This window comes from Prionailurus bengalensis, chromosome D3 (assembly GCF_016509475.1).
Source record: "Prionailurus bengalensis isolate Pbe53 chromosome D3, Fcat_Pben_1.1_paternal_pri, whole genome shotgun sequence".
Classification (NCBI taxonomy): Eukaryota; Metazoa; Chordata; class Mammalia; order Carnivora; family Felidae; genus Prionailurus; species Prionailurus bengalensis.
The window spans coordinates 17,841,789-17,866,884 of NC_057356.1; the positions used below are offsets into that span (position 1 = coordinate 17,841,789).

The 25,096-nt window shown below is 53.2% G+C and overlaps 1 protein-coding gene across 5 annotated transcripts in view; it reads right to left on the bottom strand.

The window, feature by feature from the left end:
* Positions 1–2,142: 2,142 nt before the first annotated feature.
* Positions 2,143–25,096, bottom strand: part of SSH1 (slingshot protein phosphatase 1) — a 64,144-nt gene continuing 41,190 nt past the window's right edge. For 4 of the 5 annotated variants that reach the window (XM_043557817.1, XM_043557819.1, XM_043557820.1 and 1 more), the window contains 8 exons: positions 22,517–22,711; positions 21,195–21,288; positions 19,896–20,024; positions 17,142–17,188; positions 15,595–15,741; positions 13,818–14,018; positions 10,953–11,520; positions 2,143–8,170 (listed from right to left, as the gene is read on the bottom strand). In XM_043557817.1, coding sequence (XP_043413752.1) covers positions 6,932–8,170; positions 10,953–11,520; positions 13,818–14,018; positions 15,595–15,741; positions 17,142–17,188; positions 19,896–20,024; positions 21,195–21,288; positions 22,517–22,711 — 2,620 coding nt within the window. In that variant the 3' untranslated portion in view covers positions 2,143–6,931. The remainder of the gene's footprint in view (positions 8,171–10,952; positions 11,521–13,817; positions 14,019–15,594; positions 15,742–17,141; positions 17,189–19,895; positions 20,025–21,194; positions 21,289–22,516; positions 22,712–25,096) is intronic. The other variant, XM_043557818.1, reaches the window with a different exon arrangement.

The following is a 25,096-nucleotide window of genomic DNA, read 5'->3' on the forward strand; positions in this document are numbered from 1 at the left end:
TTCGGCGTGGACGGCGTGCCCTGCAAAAGGGGGTTCCGTACATTATCGGCTAATTCTCAAATCACCGGCTCCATGAGGTAGGTAACATTGTTCTTAACCCGTCTTGATATCCGATTTCAAAACTAGAGGGAGCTCACCACCTCCAACATACCACCTGCAGGAGAACGTGTCTCTTAGCACCAGGGCCCCCTGCATCCTTTTCTGTGCCCGGAGGCTGCTTGTGCCAAGACCAACATTTTATCTGCTGGAACCGTGTACAACAAGAGGACTTTCAAGCTGAAATGGGACCCTTTATAGATATACTTCAGGATGCACGAGCAGTTTCCCTTTAAAGGCAAAACGAAACAAAACAAAACAAAACCCAAAAATGGTGGATACGACTTGGGCAAGAGACACACACCTTATGTTGTCCAAATAGCCTTTGGAGCTGGACGTAGGTCAGATTTCCCAGGGGCGGGAGGGAGGCTTCACTTCTGACTCCTGTGCTTTCTTGCTGACACCTATAGGGAGATCAAGAATGCAGCCTCAGCTTGCTGGGCAAGGTTTTAGGTGGGGAAGAAGCAGTACTGACTGGCTTCGCCGCTTTCCACATGAGCCCCCTCCAAGCATCTTGCCAAGAGGGGCTTCTCTGGGCGTAAACACAAACAGGCAGGAGCGTCCTCGTGTGCAAAACTACCCCCCCCCCGGCTGGAGGCGTGATCTGGGATCTCGCTCCACCTCAGGACTGTTACTCTTGGGGGTGAAATTGGGGTAAAGTCAGCCAATTGTAGGAACATTCTGCTAGGGCCCTGGGTAAATGAGTATCTGGTGGGTTTTGGCAACACCCCCGCATTCTGTTAGAGGGATGTGGGTGTTGTCTCTAGAAAGCATGCATGGAATGTGATTGTAACCAGCTAAGTGGAAGCCTGCTCCACTGTGTCACATTCTTATTTTGATGGTGTTTGAACTTGGCCTTTAGAATTCCCAGGGAATCCATCGGGAACATACAGAGTGCTGGGCTCGATCCCTGGGCTCTGATTCATATTTGGAGCCTGAAGAGAATTTATGAGGTGTCTCCAGCCTTGCCAACGAAGACTGTCCTGAACCATGACCCTCGGTGGTTTGATTTCAAAAACATCTCACAGAAAGGGCTGCCCCGCAGCTTCCTGGCGTGGCCCATTAGAACCACCTCCCCAAACCTTCTGCTTTGATTTCATACTCAAGAAGCAATTCCTGACCATAGTTCGGCTTCAAATGTAGATTCGCCTAGAGGACTCAATGTGCTAATTGGCAAGGGAGAGTAATCTGACCTGCTTGACGGCTAATAATTCTTGTTCTAAAGTAATCAGCTTGCATTCCGGTTTATCCATCTGTCTTCTGGGAGTCCAGGTGACAGACCCAGCAAGCCGGGGTGAACTCTGAACAAAGTATTTCGCGGATCCACAGGCACTGGAATTCAGTGGTCGCGCCAAGGTCCCTGTGGCAGACGGTGCTGCCCGCCAAGCACGTGTGCCCGCACACCTCCCGGCGGTCTGGACGTGTGATGTATTGCGTCCAAAGGCCGTGAAGAATGAGAGTCCCCATGCTCTTTCCCCCGACTGCACAGCCAGAAGCAAAGAACACCAAGATAGCACAGGGTCTAAAACGCCAAGTAGCTCAGCTTCATGAGTCACCAAGGCTGGAGAGCCACCCAAAGGTCCTGACCTGTCATGGATTGTGACCTGGGCGTGAGATAAGCCTCTGTTGTGTGTAGCAACTGAAGTTCCCTGGGATTCCTGCCTCGGTCGCTAGCGATAATTAGCCTCCACAGTCCCCTCCCCCGTGACGTGTGGCTGGCATAGCTTAGGTGGGTCTGAGGAGCACACGCTAGTTAGCTGTCTTCTGCTTGTGCAAGAAGAGACACCAGCCAGCGTCCAAGTCCCATGACCACCCGCAAGTGGGCCTGTTCTTCCTCACTGACAAAACCAGGAGGAAAACCAGACAATTCCTGGAGGAGCTCACATTTCTGCCCTTGGTTCTTTCTTCGGTCTAACGTGTCTGGGTTTTTCGTACAGGGCTTAGCGCACAGTAGGTGCTCAGTAAAGACTGGCTGTCGGGATGACGCAGCTATGTCTGACTGTCTTGGCAAGGATTGAAGAAGCAGTTTCCTTTTGCACAAGTTCATAGGTCATCAAACACGTATAAAGAAAAAGTTTATTCTCATCACGAGAAGCACACGAACTATTACAGTACGCACCAACAGAAGAAAAAGTGCGTTATGCATCTTCTACTGCAAATTCACAGTACAAAAGATACTGCCTTTTAAATATATATATATATAAAAAAAAACAAGAAGAAAAACAATATAATAAAAAAAAAATCGTCGATACCGTAACGCAACACGCTGGAACCCAGTGGCAGCTTCTGAAAACCAAAGAACTTATCTTGTAGAGTTCCTGATTTTGCAGGGGGTGGTGCCTGCACCTGCGTTTTGTTGCAGCGAGCTCAGGACACCGGCACGGGGGGGCGGGGGGGGAGACAGGGTGGCCTCGGTGGTAAGAGATCTCTATGAGACAAGAGTACAATCGTGTGACGGGGCGGGATGCCACCCCCCAGCTGGCTAGCAAACCAAATTCCGTGCTTTCCTTGCAACTGTGGGGCGCGGCGTGAGCCAGCGCCTGCCTCGCCTACAGGTCCCCCCACCCCCACCCCCACCCCACGCACGACCGCGCAGCAGATGAGCACATGCGTGGGGCAGGGCGAGCTCCGGCCCGCACGCCAACCACCACCGACAAGGCAAAGGTCCAATCACAGGTGAGAGCTTAACAGTTTCCCATAAATACACAGTATTCGTAAACTATTATTAAGGCACTCAATTGTAAAACAACAATTACAGTGTCGGAAGAGGGGGGAGGAAGCAGCCACCTTCTTGTGTGGCATGGCCAACACAAAGGACCGCGGAGGGCTGGAGGGCTGGTTATAAAGACTCCTATTTAAGAGACTGACTGAGGCCAGGGCACCGGCTGCAAGACAAAAGGTGGTCACGTCCAGGTCTGCTGTGGGGACCGCTGCACAGCCCCACTCCAGATGGGTCAAGGTGGTCCGCTTCGGACTCGGGGGACACGGCGTGGATGTGGATGGGACAGAAGTGGCCCACAGGATGATGTGATTCAAGCTGTAGATCTATCGATGCGGCATGAACTCCTACACACGGGGATTCAGTTACGGAACGCACACAGTAAGACCAAGTAGCTGAGCGTGGGGGTCGATCAACTACCTGTGTTTGGCATGCAGCATCGGCAAGAACCTGCGGGGTGGGAGCAGAGCAGGTGAACCTGCACCATGCTGTGTCACAAACTCCTTAGCCTGCCTAGTGCTCCTGCCCTCGCTGTGTCTGCGGCAAGCCAGAGGAGCGCTGGGTGAAATGTATTCCAGCACCGGGCATTTCCTGTCAACAGAGGGCACGTCTCTCTTCAGACACCTTGGGTAAGGTTACTTCTATGACCTTGACGATGTAGCATTTCTTCTCACTGGGGAGAAATGGTCCCAGGGGAGCAGGGCGAGTCATGAACCTTCTGGGATCTGGCCGGTGTGGAGAGACGGGTGCCTAAGTCCAGGGCTGTCCTGAAGAGGTTAATGCTGTGGCATCCTCTGGGCTTATCCGGGAGGGAAAAGGCTCTAGAAGGGGCTGGAATGGTTTTTGGCAAGAGGTGTGGAGGGGAACAGAAGAGGCTGGCACAGTGCAGCCATCTGTGAGCAGCTAGTGAGCGATCTCATGCATGACGGACAGGGTACCGCTACCCACTACCCAGGAGCCTGCTGTTGGGCACCCAGAGCTCGGCATGGGTCCCCACACCGTGAGATCAAAGCAGCAGGGAATGCCAAGAGTGGGCAACTTTGTTCTCAAGTTCACGCGGTGATGGACATCGCTCCAAGGCCCTGCAGTCGCTACCCGGCCAAGAAACTGAAATCGACATTGTCAGATCATGACCAGGGGGTCCTGTGGTTTCTCTCTCCGTGACCAGTTTCCCCCGAAAACTTAAAGCTTCACAAGAAGACCCTCCCCGCCCCGAATCAATGCAAGATGAACATCTGGGGAAGTTGAGTCTAACTTCTGGCATGCCACAGGAATTAAAGCAAAAGAGAGAGAGGCGAGACAGTCCGTGAAAAGCGGTTCAAGGCTCAGGGAGATCATGAAGCTGACTTAGAAAACTTTTGCTCTCTGTTTCAGCAAGGGTGTTCTCCGAAGAGGGTGGTCACCAAAACCAACAACTTTCACAGCAAAGACCCCGCCTCTAACTTGTGCCACCCATGTTCAGAATTCTCGCCATCAGCAAGGAAGACGAGACGGGGCATCGGTCCAGACACGGCATGTCATGTGGCACAAACTTCCTCTTTCAGGGGCCAGCGTGAGCCTGTCTGCCAGGGTGCCCCCAAGCCTGGCGAGGTGTTCTTGCTCCTCTGGGTCTGGGAGAAAAGCTTTGATCCTTTCCTCCAGGCCAGAGTGGTAGCCATTAAATCAAGAGGGCTTCATTTTGCTCTGATAATGGGGACCTGGGCCCTGGTCTGTGTAGACGCTGAAAGGCGAGTCGTGCTTCTGAAGACAAATGGGCAACCGGAAGCCAAAGACTCAAATTCCTAATCCTCCTCCTACACTTTGAAAATTAAAAACATCCGGTTCTCACACACAGACCTGGTCTTAAAAGGGCAACCCAAGCCTGTCAGCGTCAAACCTAAAGGATTATTTTGACACAAAAATTGAGCCACCACATGAAATTTAATTTGGCAAAACGTATTGAACTTGGTATGTTTTTTGAGAATATGTTTCTTTTGGCCAGGGCGGTGGCGGGAGTGGGGGGGGGGGGGGGCGGGGTACCCAAAAGGGTTTTCAGGAAGAGGCAGATAATCACCTTTTAAGGTGGTTTGGATTGACAGGTGGGAAAATAAATTCCTATAAAGTAACGTAATGTTAGAAAAAAAAAATGATAAAAAAATAAAAATAAAAAAGAATGCCAGAGAGGAAAAGTTCCTGGAGAGAGCATTTTTGCACAGACTCTACCCGCTAGTTGGAATGTGGATCACCCTTGTTCCTGAAGATCCTTCCTGGAGTGCTCTCGGGGGGCCCAGGTCTGACCAAGGTAAGACGGCGACTCCTTCGCCCACTTTCGGAGCTTGGCTGGGCCCGGGAGGCTCGTAGTTTCACTGAACCAATCTGGCCGCCGGCGGAGAGCCAGCTATACTCCAGGAAAGCTTCGACCAGCAGCGCCCTCGCACCTACACAGCGACCCTACCCTGCGTGAGAGCCGCGTGGGGGGGGTGGGGGGGTGGGTGCTGTCAAGGTCTGGGTCGGGAGAAGGCAAGGGTTTGGCTTGAGGTGTCCAAGAGGCAGGGAGGGTCTTCAGATTCGCCAGTTTTGTTCTGGAGCCCCAAGGTGTCGAATAAAGCCCAGGGTCCGCAAACTTTATAAAGGGCTGGAGGGTGAGTATCTTAAGCTTCGCTGGCTACCTGGCACCTGTTGCGTTTTGTTATTTTTTTTGTAACCTCTTAAAAATGTTCTTGGCCCATGGGTCCGTACACCAGTTTTCTGCCTCCTTGGATGAAACCTTTCTGCCTTACCCACCGAGCCTCTTTTCTCTCTCTCCAAAATATTTTAACAGGGGCTCCGCACAACACCTGCGGAGCCCCTCCCCCACCGCCCCCCCAGCCCGGAACCAGTGACAGCATGACGTGTGCAGCTCACTGGATTCAGAAAGGGGGCTACCTGGAGCCCAGGCCAGGACTACAGACCTCTCCTCCGCTCTGGCCTCACCGCGAGGAAGAGCCAGAGAGAAACAGGAAGCAGTGTCCTCACCTAAGGAAGGGGCAGCTGTAAACATCTGGGAAGCTTTTCCATCATCTCGTTTCTCTGAGAAGCTGCTGCAGAGTCGCTCCCCAGGAGGGAGACCCCCTCTGCCTCCCCAAACACGCTCCTGTGACCCAAGGAACCCGAGGGCCGGGGCTCCTGGCAGGACGATCGATCCAAGTGGCAGCACCACCGTCCCCACCAGACGCCCAATCACTTCCAAAGCCTCAACACAACCGCACCGGGTCCAGCAGCGGATGAGGGACCCGCAGTGCGTCGTGGGTCCTCCTTCCCAGGTTGGGGGCAGTTTAAACTTTGCCACTGGCAACGACCAAGGACGTCACGTACGTTCCCGCCCCCCTGCCCCTCGCCCCGGCGCTGACCAGACGCGCATCACTCAGCCGTAACAACACAACCAGGACAAAGAAGTCAACCGTACGGATGATCTCCACGCGCCATAGAGTTGGTTTCAACAACGGCACTGGACGACTTCGTGTTCACTTTACCTAGCGGCGCTTGGTGTGGTCGACTTAAAAGTCTTAACGCTTTTTGGGGTGGTTTTTTTTTTTTTTTTTGGTGGGGACCAAAGAAAAAACTCTCTTTTGGAAAAAACCTTTTCTGACACAGCATCATCCCCCAGAACGAGCCTGGGTCACTGTTGTATCTTAAAAACAAAAAGCACAGCAAGAACAGAGGTAGGACTTAATATTGCCATCCAAGGGTTTCCCCGCGAGGGCCCGAATGAGCTAGGAACGTGCGCGTGGCCACGGAGCCATCTCGGCTCCCGTTCTCTCGCACGGTGCCAAGGGAGTACTTGCGATGTGTCTGCACATCTGTATATGCTTTTTTAAAACAGGATTCTTCCTGAAACCACAGGACCTGGGGATCAGGGTTTTGTATCTACTGGCCGACGGCTTCTGGCTCTCCAGGGCCACACAGCTGGCTTCTTCCCCCTTTCTTCTTGGGCTACGTTATTTTTTGTCTCTTCCCCTCCTCTCTGTGGCAAGAGGGGGAAAGTCCGAGCATCCACTGTTTAGGAGAAATCAAGATACAAGGGGCTGACCAAAACCCCCGGTGAAACGCACGGAGGGATCACGTGACGGTGTCCGTCCAAACGCAGCAAGAGGCGGGTCAGCTCCTGCTCAGCCACAAGGGGCTTCTCAAGTTTTCTGAAGCGGGTTTCCCTGATGGCGGAGAGGCTGCAGCTGGGTTCCTTGGGTTTGCCCGGGGCTCACAAGGGAAGGAAGACTCGCCCAACTTAGCGTCCCGGGAGTCGGCGAGGGTGGACGCGTCCGCCTCACCGGACAGGTCCTCTGTCGAGAAGTTGAGACTTCCGAGCTTGGCCAGAGAGTGTGAGCGTTTCAGCGGGGAGGAAACGGTGAGGCCCGCCAGCCGGAGACGGGTCTCGATCTCCTGCGTCCGCTGCTTCACGAGCCCGGGCTTGCCTCGGACGCTGTGGATGCTGTCGCTGCTGGAGCTCCGGGTCAGGTTGGAGCTCATGGAGGAGGAGGTGGGGGTGTAGCAGATCGTCTTCAGGAAGTCTTTTGAGAAATGACTGGTGTGATCCAGGCGGCAGAGGAAGGGGGTGGGACTCTTGAGTGGGGCTCCTTCAAGTGGAGCGGGGAGGGCCTCTGACTTCTCGTCACTCCCAGAGAGGCGAGGCAGCGGCAGGGGCCCCGGCGGAGCGGGGTTCTCCTCGGGGATGCTGGCCTCCAGCCTGCTGGTCGTGCCGTCCCTGGAGGGAGAAGCCGGGTCTGCGGGCGTGCCCTTTAACCTCTCCAGTTCTTTGGTGTGCTTCCGGACCAAGCCCGCCTTCTGCAGCTGAATGATGGATTCCTGGTGCTGCATCAAGTAGCTGTTGGTGGTTGGTTTCTCAGCTTCTTTACTGAACAGAAGCCGCAGGTCCTTGGCTGGCTTCGGATCTTTCTTGGGTGGGGATTCATCCTTCGCCACTTCCATGCTTGGAGGGTTCTTATCACAGTGAGAGTTCTTCAAAAGGAGGGACTTTGGCAGGGCTCTTTGGGTTTCTCTGGAAGGTTCCGAAAGGCTAGCTGGTAGCTCTGGGACAGCTTCAGCCCCAGAGCCACCACCGTCTGACCTCCTCGAGCCTGCTGGTGGTAGGAAAGGGAGACTTTCGCTTGGGCCAGAGGCCAGTCTCTCTAAAGCTCGGGCCCTGCTGGACGTGTAGGCCACAGGGGAAGATGTGAGGTGGGGCAGGAAGGTCGGCTGGGTACAGATGGCGGGGGCACCGGGGTTCTCGCCCCGCTCCCTGAAGGCCTCAGGAGCCCCGCTGGCTGTAGGGTACATGCAGTCGGCACAGGATTTGTAGGAAGGCTTCACCTTGTTAAGGATCCCGAATATAGCATCGTGCTAAAAGGAGACAAGAATGTGGTGAGTATACAGTAACGGGCCAGCGGCCACAGAACACGAGGAGGGCGTGGGGTGGGGCTGGGGCAGGCACTGGAGAGGGAGCCCCCGCTTCAGTCAGTGCAGGAACAGAGCCCTCTCAGAACCCCCTGGGCCATGAACAGTGGCGGTTAGGGATGCCGAACCAAACTTTCTAGAAGCTACGTGCCCACGATCCCGGGGAAATCCCCAGCCACACAGCCAGCAGGGCGGTCAGGAGCAAGCCTTGCTCAACCCCACCTCCGCCATCTCACCTGGATGCCTCCCCTGTCCTTTCCCTCTCGGAACAAATCTGTGCTTGGGGAGTATGTGGCCTGCAAACAGGGCTCTGCCCTTCTAGCATGAATACAGCACGGCTCCAAAGAACCACCATGTAGCTGTGGACTCTGGTCTTCACAGTGAGGTGGCAAAGGGCGAAAATGGCTTTGGAAAGACCCTCTTAATCTTACCCACCCAAATACGGGTGCCCATAGTCTCGGATGAGGGAGCCAGGCTGAGGTGGTTCTTTTTGTTTGTTTGTTTATTTATTTGGGGGGAGGGGCAGAGAGCGAGGGAGACAGAGGACCGGAAGCGGGCTCTGCACTGCGAGCACAGAGCCTGACACGGGGCTCAAACTCACGAACCACGAGATCAGGACCTGAGCCGAGGCCAGACGCTTAAGGGACTGAGCCACCCAGGCGCCCCTAAGGTGGGTTTTATGTACCAAGGGAGAACACGTTTGCGATGTTTTCTGAGGAAAACCACCTGCCTCTAGGTCAGTGTGACCTGTGCCTCCACACTATGCCCTTCTGATGGGCGGGGCACCTGCTCACCTCCCTCATGTGCCCATAGGGCTGCTCCTGTGGGCTGTGGTGGGGGAGGCCGACCCTCACCCCGACAGTGGTTTAGCTGTGAGATTCCCAAGCTGGTCTGAAACAAAGGCTTTTTGGCGAAGGGCTGATATTGTAGGTTTCTCCCTGTGTCCTACCACTGGCCCTGACCGTCAAGGATTAATCCCATCCGGTGTCACAGACGTAGGTCCCCCAAGCTAAGGAGTCACGGGGTAGTCCAGTCCTGGAGGAATCCTAAGGAAACCCAGCCATGATTCCTCGAGGCTGCAGGGGAGCATATGGAGAGCATGCGGTGGGGGAGGCGGGGGGGCCTGGTCTCCCTCGGAATCCTAGCCTACTCAGGACTCCTGGGGCCGGCTTCCAGGTCAACCAGTGAGACCAGATCACTTCCGACCTACAGCCTGAACTCACAACCCAGAACTCTGACCAAAGTTTTCTTCTAAAACCTTCAGGACCTAACGTTCTAACACGTGGTGGAATGATCCCATGGTGGGAGATTTAAGACCACCTTTCGGAGCCCGAGGAGCAAGAGGCTGGGAGAGAAGTCACTCGTCCAGCTCCTACTTAGGGAGTACCTGTCACACATCATGAGCTGTATCAGGCGCAGGGGCTGCAAACAAGACATGGTCCCCGCCCTCAGAGGGTCTACTGTCTTCTAGTGAAAACAGACCAGGACACTGAGTGAAGGCATAGTCTTACAGATGAACCCTCACCAACCTGGAGCCATAGCTCACAAACAAGAGTTGAACAAATGAATGAATGCTTGTGTCTGGTCCTATTCCCTTGATCACATCACCCGTTCCATCAAATTCTGGCCAGGGAAGGCAGGCTGTGTCCTTCACGTACCTTCTTACCCAAGCTGCTCATCTCCTCCATTCTGTGACTCACCCCATGCCCTCTGAGACTGATGGAGGCACTACTGTCCTGGGCAGAGGTCTTATGTCCTCTCTCTTTATGGGTATTTGCTCTTTGAGGAAAGGGGGAGTGGTGGGAGAAATTCCTGAGTCAGGAACATGCGTCTGGAATGGCGTTTGGAGGTCGGTGGTGGGTCGGCCCCACTTCATTCGTATTAAAAGGTGGCCAAGGCAAACCCTCTGTACGGGGGATGCTGGCACCTGCCGGCTTCCCGAGTGCTCTCGCCGTGGCGAGCCAGCGCAGAGTGAGGGGGGACGCCGAGAGTGGGCGGCACGGGACACCCCCCACCAACCCATCCTCCGCCCCTGGGCCGCTGGGAGGAGGAAAAAGCCTGGTGGAATTAATGATTTTCTGAGCGAGCGCCAGCTTGCCAAGACCTTGCTGCAGAAACCCACCACACAGGAGAGCCACAGGGGACTGCTGGAGTCGAGCATCCGAACAGTAGTCGGAAGACCAGACCCATGATGATATGGAACAATTCCCACCGGTTTCTTAGAGGTGATATTGTGGTCGTGTCTCCACTGAAGCGACACATCTGGGATTTGTTTCAAGACAATTCAGAGTGTGGGGAAGGGAGGGAGGGTATGAAATAAGAATGGTCTTGTGTTGATCAACGTGAAGCTGGGTGCTAAGTCTTGCTTTCCATTTTATGTAAGAAAGAAACCGAGGGGCGTCTGGGTGGCTTAGTCAGTTGAGCGTCTGACTTCCTGATCTCAGCTCAGATCGTGACCTCACAGTTTGTGAGCAGGAGCCCCGTACTGGGCCCCACGATGACAGCACAGAGCCTGCATGAGATTCTCTCTCTACTCTTCCCTGACTTGCTCTCTGTACCTCTCTCAAAATAAATAAAAAAGAAAGGAAAGAAGGAAGTCGAGCTGGAGGCGCAGCCCGAGCCGAGCTGTGACTGAGCGCCCCGCAGACCCCCGACCTGGGCACGCCTGCCCCGCCCCTCCGATGGCGCCCGCTGGCAGGGGGGCAGGACGGGCCAGCCCCGCGCCCACCTCGAAGTCCTCCGGACAGCTCCTCTTGCTGTTGTTGTTGTTCAGGTTTTCCCGGTTAAGCAGGCTTTGGTCCAGCTGGGGCGGGGGCCGCCCCCACCGCCCTGCTCCCGGGGCCTCCTCCCCTTCCATCTCCTCCACCTGGGGCGACCAGCCACTCCGGGCCTTGGGGCTCCCGAACTCCAGCTTCTTCTTCACCTCCTTCTCGCAGGGTCCGGAAGCTTCCTGGGGATGTGCGGCCGGCCTGTGTGCCTCAGTCGCCTCGGCTGCTTCCTCCAGGAGGGCGTCCCTCTCCAGGTCCTCCAGGTGGACCACGCTGCGGGTCTCGCCGCTGGGGGGATGCAGGAGGGGGTCTGAGAGTCGCCGGAAGCAGCAGGGGAGGGCGGCTCCTCCTGGGGCCCTGCTGTCTGGGAACCCAGGCTGGGCAGCGTCGTCCAGGCAGGGCAGCTGGGCCTCTGGGGTGCCGTCCAGGGTCTCCGGCAAGAAGTCCCCAGACCCTGTGGGGTCCTCCATGGGCGGCTGGAGGCAGGTGTCGCCCTGCTGGCGCCACAGCTTGTTGTGTCGTTGTTTGCTGCGGGGGAGGAAGGGCAGAGGAAAGTCAGAGGGGGCCAGTGCCCGGAGGGTCCCCGGAAGAGGGGTTGCGGGGGGAGCCGGTGAGGGACAGCCCGAGGCCGACAGAGGTATCGCTAGGACCCTCAGCCACTGGGGCGCACGTCAGGAGCCTTAATTGGCTTTGTCACACGGGGACTCTGTGGCGGGTAACGTGAAAGCAATGTAGACCCCAAGGGTCAACACGGTCTTGGGGTCCCGTGTCATTCTGTGAACTTAGCCACTCTACTGCGTGTTTCATCTCCGTCTCGCCATCTGTCAACGAGGATGAGAATCCTCTCCTCCCCACACCGTAGGGAGGCAGTGAGGACGGCAACAGACAGCACATACAGATCTCACGCTGACCTGACTGTGTAACCACAGAATGTGCGCTAACTTGGGGCCATCTGAAAAAACTGGAAATATGCATTTAGGTCAGAAAAATTACATGTGGGCCCCTGGGCGGCTCAGTCAGTTAAGCGTCTGACTCTTGGTTTCGGCTCAGGTCTCGATCTCGCGGTTTATGAGTTCAAGCCCTGCACTGGGCTCTCGGCTGACAGTGTGGAGCCTGCTTCAGAGCCTCTGGACCCCGCCCTCCGCCCCTTCCCCACTCGCGTGTGCGCGCTCTCTCTCTCAAAAATAAACATTTAAAACTAGGTCTTATAAAACTGTAGTAGTATTGTTATAACACATTTTTAAAAAATGTTTACTTTGAGAGAGAGAGAGAGAATGTGTGAGTGCAGGGGAGGGGCAGAGACAGTGGAGGGAGAGAGAAATCCCGAGCAGAGCCCGACGTGGGACTCGAGCTCACAAACCATGAGATCGTGACGTGAGCCGAAATCAAGAGCTGGACACTTAACTGACGGAGCCACCCAGGTGCCCCCGTTATAACACATTTTTAATGTAAGGATGAAAAAAAAAAAGAGAAGACAAAAGTTTAATGTGAAATAAGGTAAGTCAGTCACCTCCACGCACCTTAGGGCGACAGTAGCCAACAGCATGCGGGTGTGCGGGTTACAGCGAGAGAAGTAAACATAAGAGGACAGCGTGAACTAAGGCCCTGCTGTCCGGCAGTGCACGGGAGCACCACGGCCATTCGTGACGGCTCTGTGTGCGCATTCAGGCAAGGCCGAGAGGGCCCCCAGATGGGGCTGCGAGTCACGGTCGGTGCCTTGTGGCTGTGAACTCAGCCTGAAGACCCCTGGTGAGGCTGCAAACTCCTGATGGTGCAGCAAGTGACTGAAGGGCCAAGGGAGAGAGCAGGACCACCCACCTCTTTCCCTCCCTCGCCTCCTCCCCCTCCTCCCCCCAAACCCCTCCTCATCGTCCCTGGGCCCTGCCCGGGGACCTGTCCAGCTGCCCTGGTTGACAGCAAAGGGCAGAGACGTCTAGGGCTGTCCTCAGACCCCGTTCAACCCTGCCGGAGCACTCCTGCTTTCTCACACGTGGCCAAGAAGCCAGTGGACTCAGCTTGTGGCCTCCTCACAATACCAGTCAGAAATAATCCAGGGAGGCTCCAACCCGCCAGAACAGAAGGGAGTCCCAGAGTCCAGCGGGGATCCACCTTCATGGGGCCTCCCCACACAGGAGCCTTGGGAGCCCACGGACCTGGGGAGTGCTCCCTCCCCTCTGCCGCGCACCCGCGCGCCTGTGGGACAAGCTAACCTCGCGCACCTGTTCCTCCTCCCTTACCCCCTCCCCCCCATCATGGGGGATAACCTGTACTCTGCAGACCTTTTCTGGACGGGGGTTAGAGATTTCAAATGTCACCGTGGGCCAGCTATGGCAAAGCACCTGCAAGGGCGAACTTGTGCACTGTTCACACAAATCTCAGAACAACCCTATCAGGGAGGTTTTAATCCCAAACTCAGAAGGGGACACCGAGGCTCGAGGCTTGGGGAGATGGGCGAGCTCGCCCTGAGGGGCCCAGCTGGCCAGCACCGGGAGTATCTGCTCTGCAGCCCTGGGAACCGCCCCGTGGCGAAGCCTGGCACGCGGCTCGGCGCAAAGCAGATGCTCAGGAAACGGGGACGTCCACGTGCCTGTGCTGCACATGACGTCATGCCTTGGATTAGAAGCTGTGCACCGTTCCCTCCGGCAGCAAAACAGCTTTCTGTGTGTGCCAACAAAATCAAACAGATCCCTCCTGGAAACCACTAATCAAACCCCAAACAATGGTTGTTTTCTCAGACCGGCACCGCACCCCCCCCCCCAGAAGCAGGGTTTTAGCTGCGGAGCCCGCTCGGTCCCCTCGATCCTTCTCAGCAGGCGGTCACCCACCTCGCGTCCAAGATGCCTTCATACTCAGACAGCTGCCTCATAAAGCCCGCGTTGGGGCGTGTAATGCTGCGCTTTTGCTTCACGTAGTTGTACGCTTTTTCCAGAGGCCAGCCAAACTCCTTCATCGCGTAGGCTATGACCGTGGAAGCGGATCGGCTGACACCCATCTTGCAATGCACCAGGCACTTGGAATGGTTCCTCCTGCAGGGGTGGGGCGGCGGGGGGGTGGGGGTGGGTGGAGGAGAGAGTCCAGAAATGTCAACAATTTCCTTCTCTCAGGTGTTACCCAGTGGAGTTTTATAAACCCTGAAGTTATCTCCGTGCCCAGACCCCCCCCCCCTTATGTCCTGATATTTGTGCAGCAGATGGCCACACACCCTCTAAAGGAAATAGCTTCGCTGCAAAATCAATTAGCACACAATGGGAAATCGAGATAAATCTGTCCCTGTCTTGCCAAGCTGTGCAGGGAGAGCTCCCAAACCGGGCCGCCTTCAGGGACGAAGTCGGACCGCTGGGATGGGCCAGGAGATCAGAGGCTCTTTTGCAGGAAGCCAAGGGGCAGCTGAAGGGACATCTGCAAAAGCCACACAGCTGTGACAGCAGATGGAAACAGGGAGCGGGTGACTGCAGACAAACGGGGTCAGCGAACTGAAGGCTGCAAGGCCCTCAGGAGAGCAAGATGTGCATCAGACGGGAGGGTCCAGGAGCCGGAGTGAGGGCGGCAGCACCCTGGACTCAGACGGGGGGAAGAACCCAGGCGGACTGGTGGTTTGCAGGGAGGCCATACTGGCCCGGTCGGGGCTGATTTCACGGATACGGCAAAGCCGAGGATGGGGTTTCTCGACACCTCACCTCCTCGAGAATGGAAGGGGCTGGCAGGGTGGCACCTGGAAGCTTTATTTGCACAGCACGTAGACCCACCGGCCTGCCTGTTTATACTGGAAGCAGCTGGCCGGTCAGGTGGGTCCACGCTCGCTTCCTAGACCCCAGGCTTGAAATTCATCCCCGTTATGTGCATTTTGTTTTGTTGTTTTTTTGTTTGTTTGTTTCACTGCTGGTCTGAAATCTAACCGCCACCAAAAAATGCAAACAAACTGAGATTTGGTAAGGACATGTTGCATAGCTTTGCCCCTGATGGGGTGCAAAGCAGAAGATGGGGTTTCTCTCGATAGCATCACAGAGGGTTTTCTCTCAGTGAGGCAGAGTTGTTCCATAGGAGAATAAGGGGAGGACTAAAGATGGGGGACACCAGTGACAGGCACGGGGCAACGGGACCTCTGATGGTCTGCTCCTTTCCATGAATGAATAGGAAAGTTGCATGAACACAGGTGCACAAGCTGGGCCATACCTCGGGGCACCTGCCTGAGCGGCTTTCTTGGCAGACGCAACCCCAAAAGTGCCCAGAGTCCACATATGACCTGGCCCACCCCCCTCCTCCTTTGGCTGAGCGACTCCCCAAAGGCAGAGCTCCCAAGAATGTCCACTTGGTGTCAGATCCTTTTCTGATACCACTTTTGACACCAACGACAAAAGTGGGGTCCCATGTCACAGTCAAGGATGGGGGAAACGAAGGCTCACTGGGGCCCCCACCTTGAGATCAGTGACCGTGTCCCTTTGGTGCTACGGGTCCTGTGGTTTAAAACCAGAGGTCCACCAGACATCAAAGGCTCCACAAACCGGGAGACGGCGGTGTCTGGGATTGCCATTAATTTGTGCCCACCCAGCGTCTGCCGGTTTCCTCCTCAGACCAGCTTCTTTCGCTTCTCCACCCACTTACTTTGCTTTGTTTATAAAATGGTACGCCTCGTTCCAGTGGGCAAGAAGGTCTGTTGTTTCCTCGTCGTAGACTCGGATGTTATGATATGCAAATAAGCCAGGGAAAAAATTATCTATTTCTCTAGTGACATTTAAAATGTAGTCAACACTGTAATGAGAAAAAAATAAAGGACAAATTTGGAGAATCAGAACGAGGAACTACAAAGAACAAAGTAACAGAAGTACTGAGCAAAGAAAAAATTAAATACATGCGCATAAAGGATATGTGTTTATGGTAGGGTTTTTGTTTCTCCTTAATAGTCATTAACACACATTGGTGTGCTTTCTAAATGTCCTCTGTGTGATGAGAACATATTATATTTAAAATAAAAAAAACATATTCCTTTATAAAAAACTCAGGAAAAAGAAAGTTCAAAGCATTGCTAAGCAATATGAATTCTGGAAAGCAGACATGTGTATTACTTAAATACATTTTCAAACGCTCTTGAAGTTTCAAAATTCATTAACTGTTATGAATATACTGAGGCTTTAAAAAAAACAAAGTCTCCACTTTTAAAGAGCTAAAAAAAAAAAAATAGACTCTATCCATCCATTATTCATGTACCTAAGAACTGCCTTAAATCCTTCTTGAAACAAGGCAGACTAGAAACAAATAAATTGTTGAGAAGGTCCTCAAATGCTGGTTCTGTAGTTCTTTAAATGTGATACTTCTATTCCCGGAAGACCAAAATAATTTCAGGAGTTAGAAAATACCTCCAATAGGTTTTGTAAGAGAATACTTATAAATGCTGTAAGAAAATACCTTTAAAAACCATTTACGTGTTCCCAGCAAGAGAAGGCATAGATAGTATTGCTGTACATTTGAAGAATATTTTTTTGTCGCAAGAACACATCTTAACCAGTAGTTCTAAAGATATATTTTAAGATTTGTTTAGTCTTGATTTTTAAATGCAGTAATTCAAGAATGCCATCATGTCAGACCCACAGAATGGTGATTTTGTGGCTGTGTTGTTTAAAAAAAAATGTCCAGACATCTGTTCTTGAAGACCTAGATTTAAACATTTTTTTTTTTTTAATTCCTGCTGTTGGGCATTTCTCAGACTGAGACAGGCGTATGTTTCTGGCCAACACTGAGCATTTTAGCCACAAGATTCCCACCAGGACCCAGAGTGGAACGTCCAGTAGAAGCAGGAGTGGTCCTGGGATCAGGGTTGCTGCGCGGTCCCCACCAGGACCGCCGGCAGGCGTGCGGGCAGTGGTGCACGTGAGGGGGCTCGTGGCCTTGTCAGCACCCACGCCGTCCTATGCCACTGGAGTGTGACTGCGAACCGCTCTTGCTGACACACACAATCACACGGAACCCCGTTAAAGTCTAAAACCCGTGAATTATTCAGGAGGTGGCATTCAGAAGCACATCCGTTTAGCCGTGCAAAGCTGCCCAGCCATGGCAGGTGGCTCGGAGACGGGTGCCTGCAGTTACAAGGGCTCGACCTTGAGGGTTTCTAGGCTGCCTGGAAGGACAAGGGAAGACGAGGGGAGCAGACTCACCCTGAGCCCTGCAGCTCCTCCAGATTGGACGCATTCCATTCAGAGCCCTGGGGGACAGATCACACAAACCCCCGTGAGTGTCACATGTCAGCCTCAGAGCTGCTTATGGGATGCACGGCGTGGGCTAGCCCTGACGGGGATGGTCCTTGCGCGGGCCCTTGGCCTTCGACAACAGATAGAACCGAAACAGGCCTGTATTGAAGCAGCTTCCCGAGGCAGTCACAGCGTCATCAGCCTGAGCGTGACGCCCTCTGGCCTTCGGGAAAGAGCAAGTTCAGAAACACCTGCACCCCCTCTTGCCACTTCCTTTCCTAAGTCCCCAGCAGGGTCCTGTCACCAGAGGCAGTGACCTCCGACCTCCCACTCAGGAGAGGGCACTTGCCCACACTGCTAATTGAAAGCAAGAGTCGTTTGGGGCGCCTGGGTGGCTCAGCTGGTTAAGCGCCCGACTTCAGCTCAGGTCATGATCTCACGGCTCGTGAGTTCGAGCCCCGCATCGGGCTCTGGGCTGCCAACGCAGAGCCCGCTTCGGATTCTGTGTCTCCCTCTCTCTCTGCCCTTCCCCTGCTCGTTCTCGTTCTTGCTCTCTCTCAAAAATAAAGAAACGTTAAAAAAATAATAACGACAAAAAAAAGAAAGCAGGAGTAGGTCTACCTTTCCTGGGAAGTATTTTTAAAAGGTCCCATAGTTCCACATATAAAAAGCTGTCCTGCAGAAACACCCAGAATTTGCACAGAGATTTACGTACAAGGATAGTTATGGTTATTTCTAATGACAAACACTGGAAAACAACTCAGAGGTCTGACAAGAAGAAACCAGTAAAATAAACGATGATGAGCCCATATGATAGGGCACTTGAAAAAAATCAGAGTTTACGGTGGTTAGTCAGTGACACAGGGAAACGCCACAGAACGACAACAATTTAAAACAAGAAACAGGATACGGAACTATACAAATAGTATGATTCTTTCCTTTTCTCTCTTTTAAGAAGTTCTATAGACATGAAAAGAAAAAAAAAAACACAAATGGGAAAATAAATATACCAGAACGTTCACAGTGACTGCATCCAGGTTTGTAAAATTGGGAATGCTTTTCATTTTCTTCTTTAGAGTTTCTCTTATTTCCTTACCTTCCATAACATGTTTTGATTTAATACCTTGTAGAGCAGACTAAAACACAAACCCTCCATTTCGGAGAGTATGAGGAACATAGAAGGGGAAGAAAAGCAAAAGAAGAAACTATCACTTCGCTCTTAGGAAATGCAAACAACGTGGAGTCAAAACAGCCAAAGACACTCCCCCCTCCCAAGTCTCCCTAGAAGCTTCTTTTCCCAGGAAGGCAGGCCCCTCAGGACGCAGGGGCTGCAGGGGGACCAGTGAAGCTGGCATCATGTGGGCGCTAGCTGGATTTCTGTGCTGCAGGGAGAGGCTCAAATATAAAAATTCCTTTAGTATCTCTCATGGAAAAAGTGACATAAAGCATCAAACCGCACCGAAAAAATAAAGAGAGCTCCACTAAATGTGTGAGCACCCTCTTGTTGTGATCACCACCTAGTGGAGGGACAGCCTGCCTTCTGTTGTTTTCCACCAGGAAGAACTACCAGCTTCCCAGGGAGATTAGAGCCCAGTGCTGCCTGACAGCTTTCAAGATACAGGCTTCAAATCCACATATTCACATACGTTTTAACACGAACGTTAAACATATACATATGTAGCGACAGATATAAACGAATTCACTAAATACATCTGTATTTAACATATTAAGTATATATCACGACACATGCGTCTGGGGAACTATTAAGAACTTCTTGTGGGCAGAAAGCAAAAATCGGTCATGTCTTCAGCAGCCAATGAACTACCTCCACTTTCCCAGGAAGTGACTTCTGCTCTGACAACGGGTGCCATTTCTTAGTGCCTACAGAAACCGCACTCGGTGCTTTATATGCATCTTTTACTTCATCCTCATAATGATCCCTCATGGTACAGAATGAAGGAGAGAAGCCAGAGAGACTCGGTCCCGGTCACACAGCCACTCAGGCTGGGGAGTGGGAACTTGGCCCTGGTGGGTCTGATTTTCATCACATTGCGTTGCTTCTCTAATTTTAGCAACATGCCTTCCTCTATAGTCTCTCTGAGAGGCTCTGGGAACTCGCCAGTTGCCTTCTATGGAGATTTACGGCATTAAGAAAATCTGAGCAAGAGACGGAGGTAGGGAGATTCCACCCCGCCCGCGCCCATTCCTTCGGTGGGCCTGGGAGCGGTGCACGGAGCAGGCTTCCGGACAGAGAGGGGAAGCTGGGTTTTGGATGTTTGGTCTGTTTTCCCTACTGTTTCTCACGTCTCAGGATGCCGAGGCATAACCCTGGGGTTTGGCGAGCATGCTCCCTCTAGTAACTGGGGGTTCTGAGCCCGCACACCATTTGGAGGGAACTGGGTGGGGCCTCTGTGTGTTAGTGACTGAAGACCAAGGATGGAGAGAGTCTGAAAACTGCTGTCAGTGGACTATGCCAGAGAGCCTTCAAACAACTCCCCATGGCTCAGCTGGGAACCACCCCTCGGACATCTGGCTCGAGTGCAAGCTCGTGGAGGCCAGAGTGACGAGGTCTGAGACAGGAGTTTCCAGAAGAGTCAGGACCGAGGTGCCAGTAACTCAAGTTTGCTCCCCTTCTCTGGCCTTGCTGCAAACTCCAAACAATCAAGGTCCTGTTGATTTATGTTCCCCCAACCAGACCCTGCCGGGTGATGTGCCTCTTACGAGATAAAGATGGTCGAAGATGAGGGAGGGTTTGTCCATCTGTCCCAAGATAAGGAGCATCTCGTTGTCTATGAATTCCTTGAATTCTTTCAAGTTACAGTTCATCTGCGTCTCTAATTCATTACGGATCTGTGGAGTGGAAAAGAGTAGGAAAGTGTGTTGTTATAAAACAAAATAAAACAAAACCACAGTTGTCCACCTCCAAAGCAGTAAAGTCACAACTTACACTGTGCTTGTTTTCAGAAATGATCTTTGGTTGCTGGCGAGTTGCTTTGTTTTGATCCCAGAGTAAGCACGCACACACACACACACACACACACACACACACACACACACACGCAGACACACACACGGGCAGGTGGTGGGAACGCAGGCTACTCAGCCTCAAAGTCAATCTGACTGGGAAGAGTTGATTATTTTATACGAAGAAGCAGATTCCCCTGGGATCTCTTCTTTTTGAGTTTAAGGCACATTTTTACAATTAAGTATCAACTATATCACAGTCAACCCATAAAGTCAGTTTCATCTTGCTCCGGAAGGCATCACGATGTGACTTTTTATGTGTCTTAACTAATAAAACGATGATGCGTGCCTTTTTAAAATGGCCACTTCAACCCTTTCCATCTGCCTGGTTTAAGCTATTATTATTATTTTTTAATGTTTATTTTTGAGGGAGAGAGCGAGGGAGGGGCAAAGAGAGGAACAGAAGATCCAAAGCAGACTCTGCACTGTCAGTGCAGAGCCCGATGTGGGGCTCGAACTCATGAACTGGGAGATCATGACCTGAGCTGAAGCCAGACGCTTAACTGACTGAGCCACCCAGGTGCCCCTAACCTACTATTATAATTCATCGCATTCCTTGAACAAAAAGCAACCCGAGAAAAAGAAAAAAGTGATCCAAGAAAACATTCAAAGGCAGATGGGAGGCAGTCCAGGGTTCGTAAGTCGCTGGTAACTGGTAATCCTGAGATAAGAAACAAGAGTCTGCTGTATCTCAATAAAACACAAGGCAGAGGAGAAGGCCTTAAGAGGGAAATGTTTTCTCAGTGCAACCTATGGGTCTCATGGAATTACCATCAAAGGTCTTATAGGTTCAGAGAGGCCAGGGAATTGGTACGCAGCGTGGCTAGACTCGAACTAGAATGGGACTTGAAGGCCTGTGCTCTTTCCGCTAAGCTCCGTGGGAAAAGCCTCTGAGAGCCAGTGAGCAGGTGCCGGACCCGCCTCTGCTGTGGTTCGGGCAACAGGACAAACGAACACTGCGTGAGCTCTGGCCTGCAAAGGGAAGAGCTCTCTTACTTCTTTTGAGGTCACGTTTTCCAGATCCTGGCTCATCATGATGCTCCGGAGCTTGGCTCTGATGAGGCGCTCGGTCCTCTCCCCTTCAGTTGGCCTGGAAAGGAAGGACATTCGGTAACACGCGCAACGAGAGGGGGCCTGAGCTCAGCGTTTACAGGAACCCCAGATGCTCCCGGGCCTAACGAGAACGCGGCCTGGACTCAGAGAACTACCGTCTCGCTGTGCATGTTTTGGGGGAGGGGGGAAGGGACAGAGAAGTCCGGCTCTGGGTCTAGAACTCCCGTGGGAGTCCACAGAGCGGTGAGCAGATGGAGTGCACAAACGACGGCTGGAAAGCAGATCCTCGCTCAGGTCTGCAGAGAATCACTCTCAAGGCCAGACGCTGGAAGCCCCAGTGTAGCGTCCTGCCCCCCCTCTCCCGCCACCCCGCTCCCCAACAACCAGACCCTTTTGTCTCTGCTTGAATGTATCTGGGCGTGACGACAGCACTGTGTCCAGAGACAGTCCAGAGTTCCCCTTGTGTCCAGCTCCCGTGATGGCCTTCTAACGTGGAGAATCTACACGTTTCCCGGTAACTTCTACCCATCAGCCCTGGATGGGGGTATCCTACACAGACCAGGATAATTCTTCCACAGGACGCCCCTTTATGTATTCAAAGGCAACTAACGTTCTCCCCAAACCTCTCATAATCTGAGGCCTCATGGAATGTGGCTTCCGGTCCTCTCCTCACTCAGGCTGACCTCTCTGTCCATGGCCCTCTTAATGCAGTCCCAGAGGGACATACAACTCAGGGGGAGGACAGTCCTAACCAAGATAGAAGGACCACTTCCTTCTGGACCCAGACTTTTCATTTAGTGTATGTGGCCTCAGGCCACCTGAGCTCCGTTGGAGGCCACGTGACATAGGCCACTCGATCGTGGCCTCTAAGGCAGGCTGCACTTGGCCAGTGCTGGTGCAGTTGTATTTTAGGATCCCAGGACAATGGATCTATAATACTCCTAGGAGCACAGGGAAAGGCCAGACCCCAGGGCACTGCCCAAGAGCCAGTGACGCACGTGGGCCGCAAGTTCCTCTGAGAAGCTGACAGGAGTTAGGGAGCTGTGCCCCAGAGATGCATTCACGCTGGAACCCGTCTCTGATGTGAATGGGGGGGGGGTCACACCATCGCGGAGCCAAAGACCACCCACGGGCAGCAGGTTAGGGACCCCCGCTCGGAACGCTGGTCCTGGGAGAGGTGGCCCTCGGTCGCCGGACTGCAGGGCAGGTGTCACCTCGTGCAGACTCCGGGTCGGCCGGCGTGGGCAAGGCAGCGCCGCACTTACTTGTCCACAAATAGGGCCGGGGAGTCGGGCCGCGTGGACTCCAGGTCCTGCATGGCGTTCCACTCGTTGATGCAGCTCTGATCGGAGCTGATGCAGCTCTCATAGTAGGTGGCCCAGATGAGAGCCACGCCGCCGGGGAAGTAGTTGTGTCTCCGTGCCACTTCGCAGGCCTTGTGAAGGACCTGCAGGGCAGACCTGGGGTGAGGAGGGGGGACAGGGTCAGGCCCGGGGGAGGCACAGGAGTGCTGGGCCTTCCCCTTGACTGGGGGCTGAGATCGGGGCCGAGCAGGGGGCGATCCCTGAAAGACTTCCTACCGGAGTCAACCCTGCCATGTACCGGGCTCCCGGGGGGACACAAGGCAGCCCGAAACCTCCGGATTAACACGCCCAGTCTCCGTGACACAAGCTTTGAACCCAAGAGTGGATGGGACATCCTTTATCGTGCCCAGCAAGGCAACAAACAGTACAGATGTTGTTATCGCCCGCCCAGGCTGGCTCACGGAGCCCTTCACACTCCATAACTCCCAAGAATGAAGATTTATTTCTGAGGCTGTGGGGATACCCTGAATTTAGGAGCCATCTCGAAGCCTAGGAGGCTCCGAGCAGGAAGGAGTCTTTAACTAACAGCGGAGACCTTTTACCGCGTTCTGAACGACGTACTGTGGAACCCTTTCCCATCAGTGTTAATAATCGCTTCAAGGCTTAGGTCTCTCGGGGGAATGAGGTTCCGGAAACTCAGGTTAATACAGGAACGAAATGAAGATGGGGTTCGGGAAGGAGTGGGGTGGAAGGAACAACATGGAAAACGTACACAATAACGGTCAGCTTGGTCCCTTTTCTAAAACTCTTTTTACGAAAATCGAGGCTGAAACTTTCTCAGTGGATGGGGTGAGTTGGGCATTGACGAAGAGTGGAAGCGGGAAGCCCCGGAGGGGAGCGAGAGTCCTCGGAGACGGCACAGAAGCCACCGCCGTCTGGGGCACGCTTCCCAGACACGCCCGTCCTGTCTCCAGGCTGCCTGAGGAGACGGGCTGGAGCCGCACATTTGCTACATTTAGTTTTGCTCCTGAAGTTCTGGAAAAACATGGGGGCCTATTTTGTACTTGCCTGTAGAGAAAGAGACAAGAAACGATCCAGGGGCACCAGGAACATCCAGGACATGGAGAGAATTAGGATTTTGTGATTTTCCCCAGAATGATCCTGAATCGGGGGTGGCGTAGAGTAAGGGACGAGGTAAAAACGAAGCACCATATCGATTTGTGGCCCATGGGAGAATTCTGGGTAACTCGTGCTGGCCCAGAGGAAAAAAGTAATGACCCTGAAACACTGGGGCAGAACCCTTCTCCTCAGGCCCCACTGGCTTTCTCCTGAGTCTTTTCCAGATTACTGGAGAGAGGCACTGTTGTGTTGAGTTTGCTGCACAAGTGGTTTGTGCAGCCCCCCCCCCCCCCCCCCCCGCCCCATGAGGAAGGCTCTCAGATGCCTGCGCCGGGCTGGGAGAAGTGCTGGACACGACCCGTTTCACCCGGTGCAGACTTTACCGACGGCTACGTCATCCTCCAGGCTGAGCGTGCGCGAGGCCCTGCACCCTGCGTCCCAGGGCAGAAAAGGCCCCTGTGAGAACACGCTCCCAGCACTCCCTGGCACAACATGGGACTCTGTCTGTGCTACGGCCACCTCCCTCAATAGACTTTAAACCCCACGAGGACAGGAATTATGTTCTGTTGTATGCCCTCCCAGATGCCCGCTGCCTGGCAGAGTGCTGTTCCCTGGATGGCACAAACCGAGTGTGTGCCAGGCCCGAAGGACAAGCTAATCTGTGCTGGAATGACATTTGGACAGCCGGAACGGCAAAAAGACAACCCCATTCCTAACCGGCTAAAGGGCCTGAATAGACATTTCTCCAAAGAATGCCCAAATGGCCAATAAGCCTACGAAAAGATGCTCAGTAGTAATTAATTAGGCAAATATAAATCAGAGCCATAATGAGATACCACTTCACACCCCTTGAGCGGGCCATCATGAAAAAATAAAATAAAATAAAATAAAATAACGGGGCACTGGAGAGGACGTGGAGGAACTGGGACCCTCGTGCACGGCTCAGGGGGGATGCAAAATGGTGCAGTCGCTGTGGAAAACGGTTTTGGTTCCTTAAAAAGTTAAACACAGCATTAACGTGATCTAGAAATCCCACTTCTAGGTACATACTCAAAAGAACTGAAAGCAGGGACTCAAACAGATACTTCGCCAGTAGCCAAAAGGTGGAAAAAACCCAAATGCCCATCAATAGATGAAAGGATAAACAGAAGAATAGTGTCTAACCACAGACGGGAATAATATTCAGCCTTAAAAAGGATTCGGACATGGGGGCGCCTGGGTGGCTCAGTTGGTTGAGCACCTGACTCTTGATTTCAGCTCAGGTCATCATCTCACTGTTTGTGGGTTCGAGCCCCGATGTTGGGATCTGAGGTGACATCGCAGAGCCTGCTCAGGATTCCCTCTCTCTCTGGCCCTCCCTGCTCGTGTGCCTGCTCTCTTAAAATAAATGACCTTAAAAAAAAAAATTTTTTTTTTTTTTGC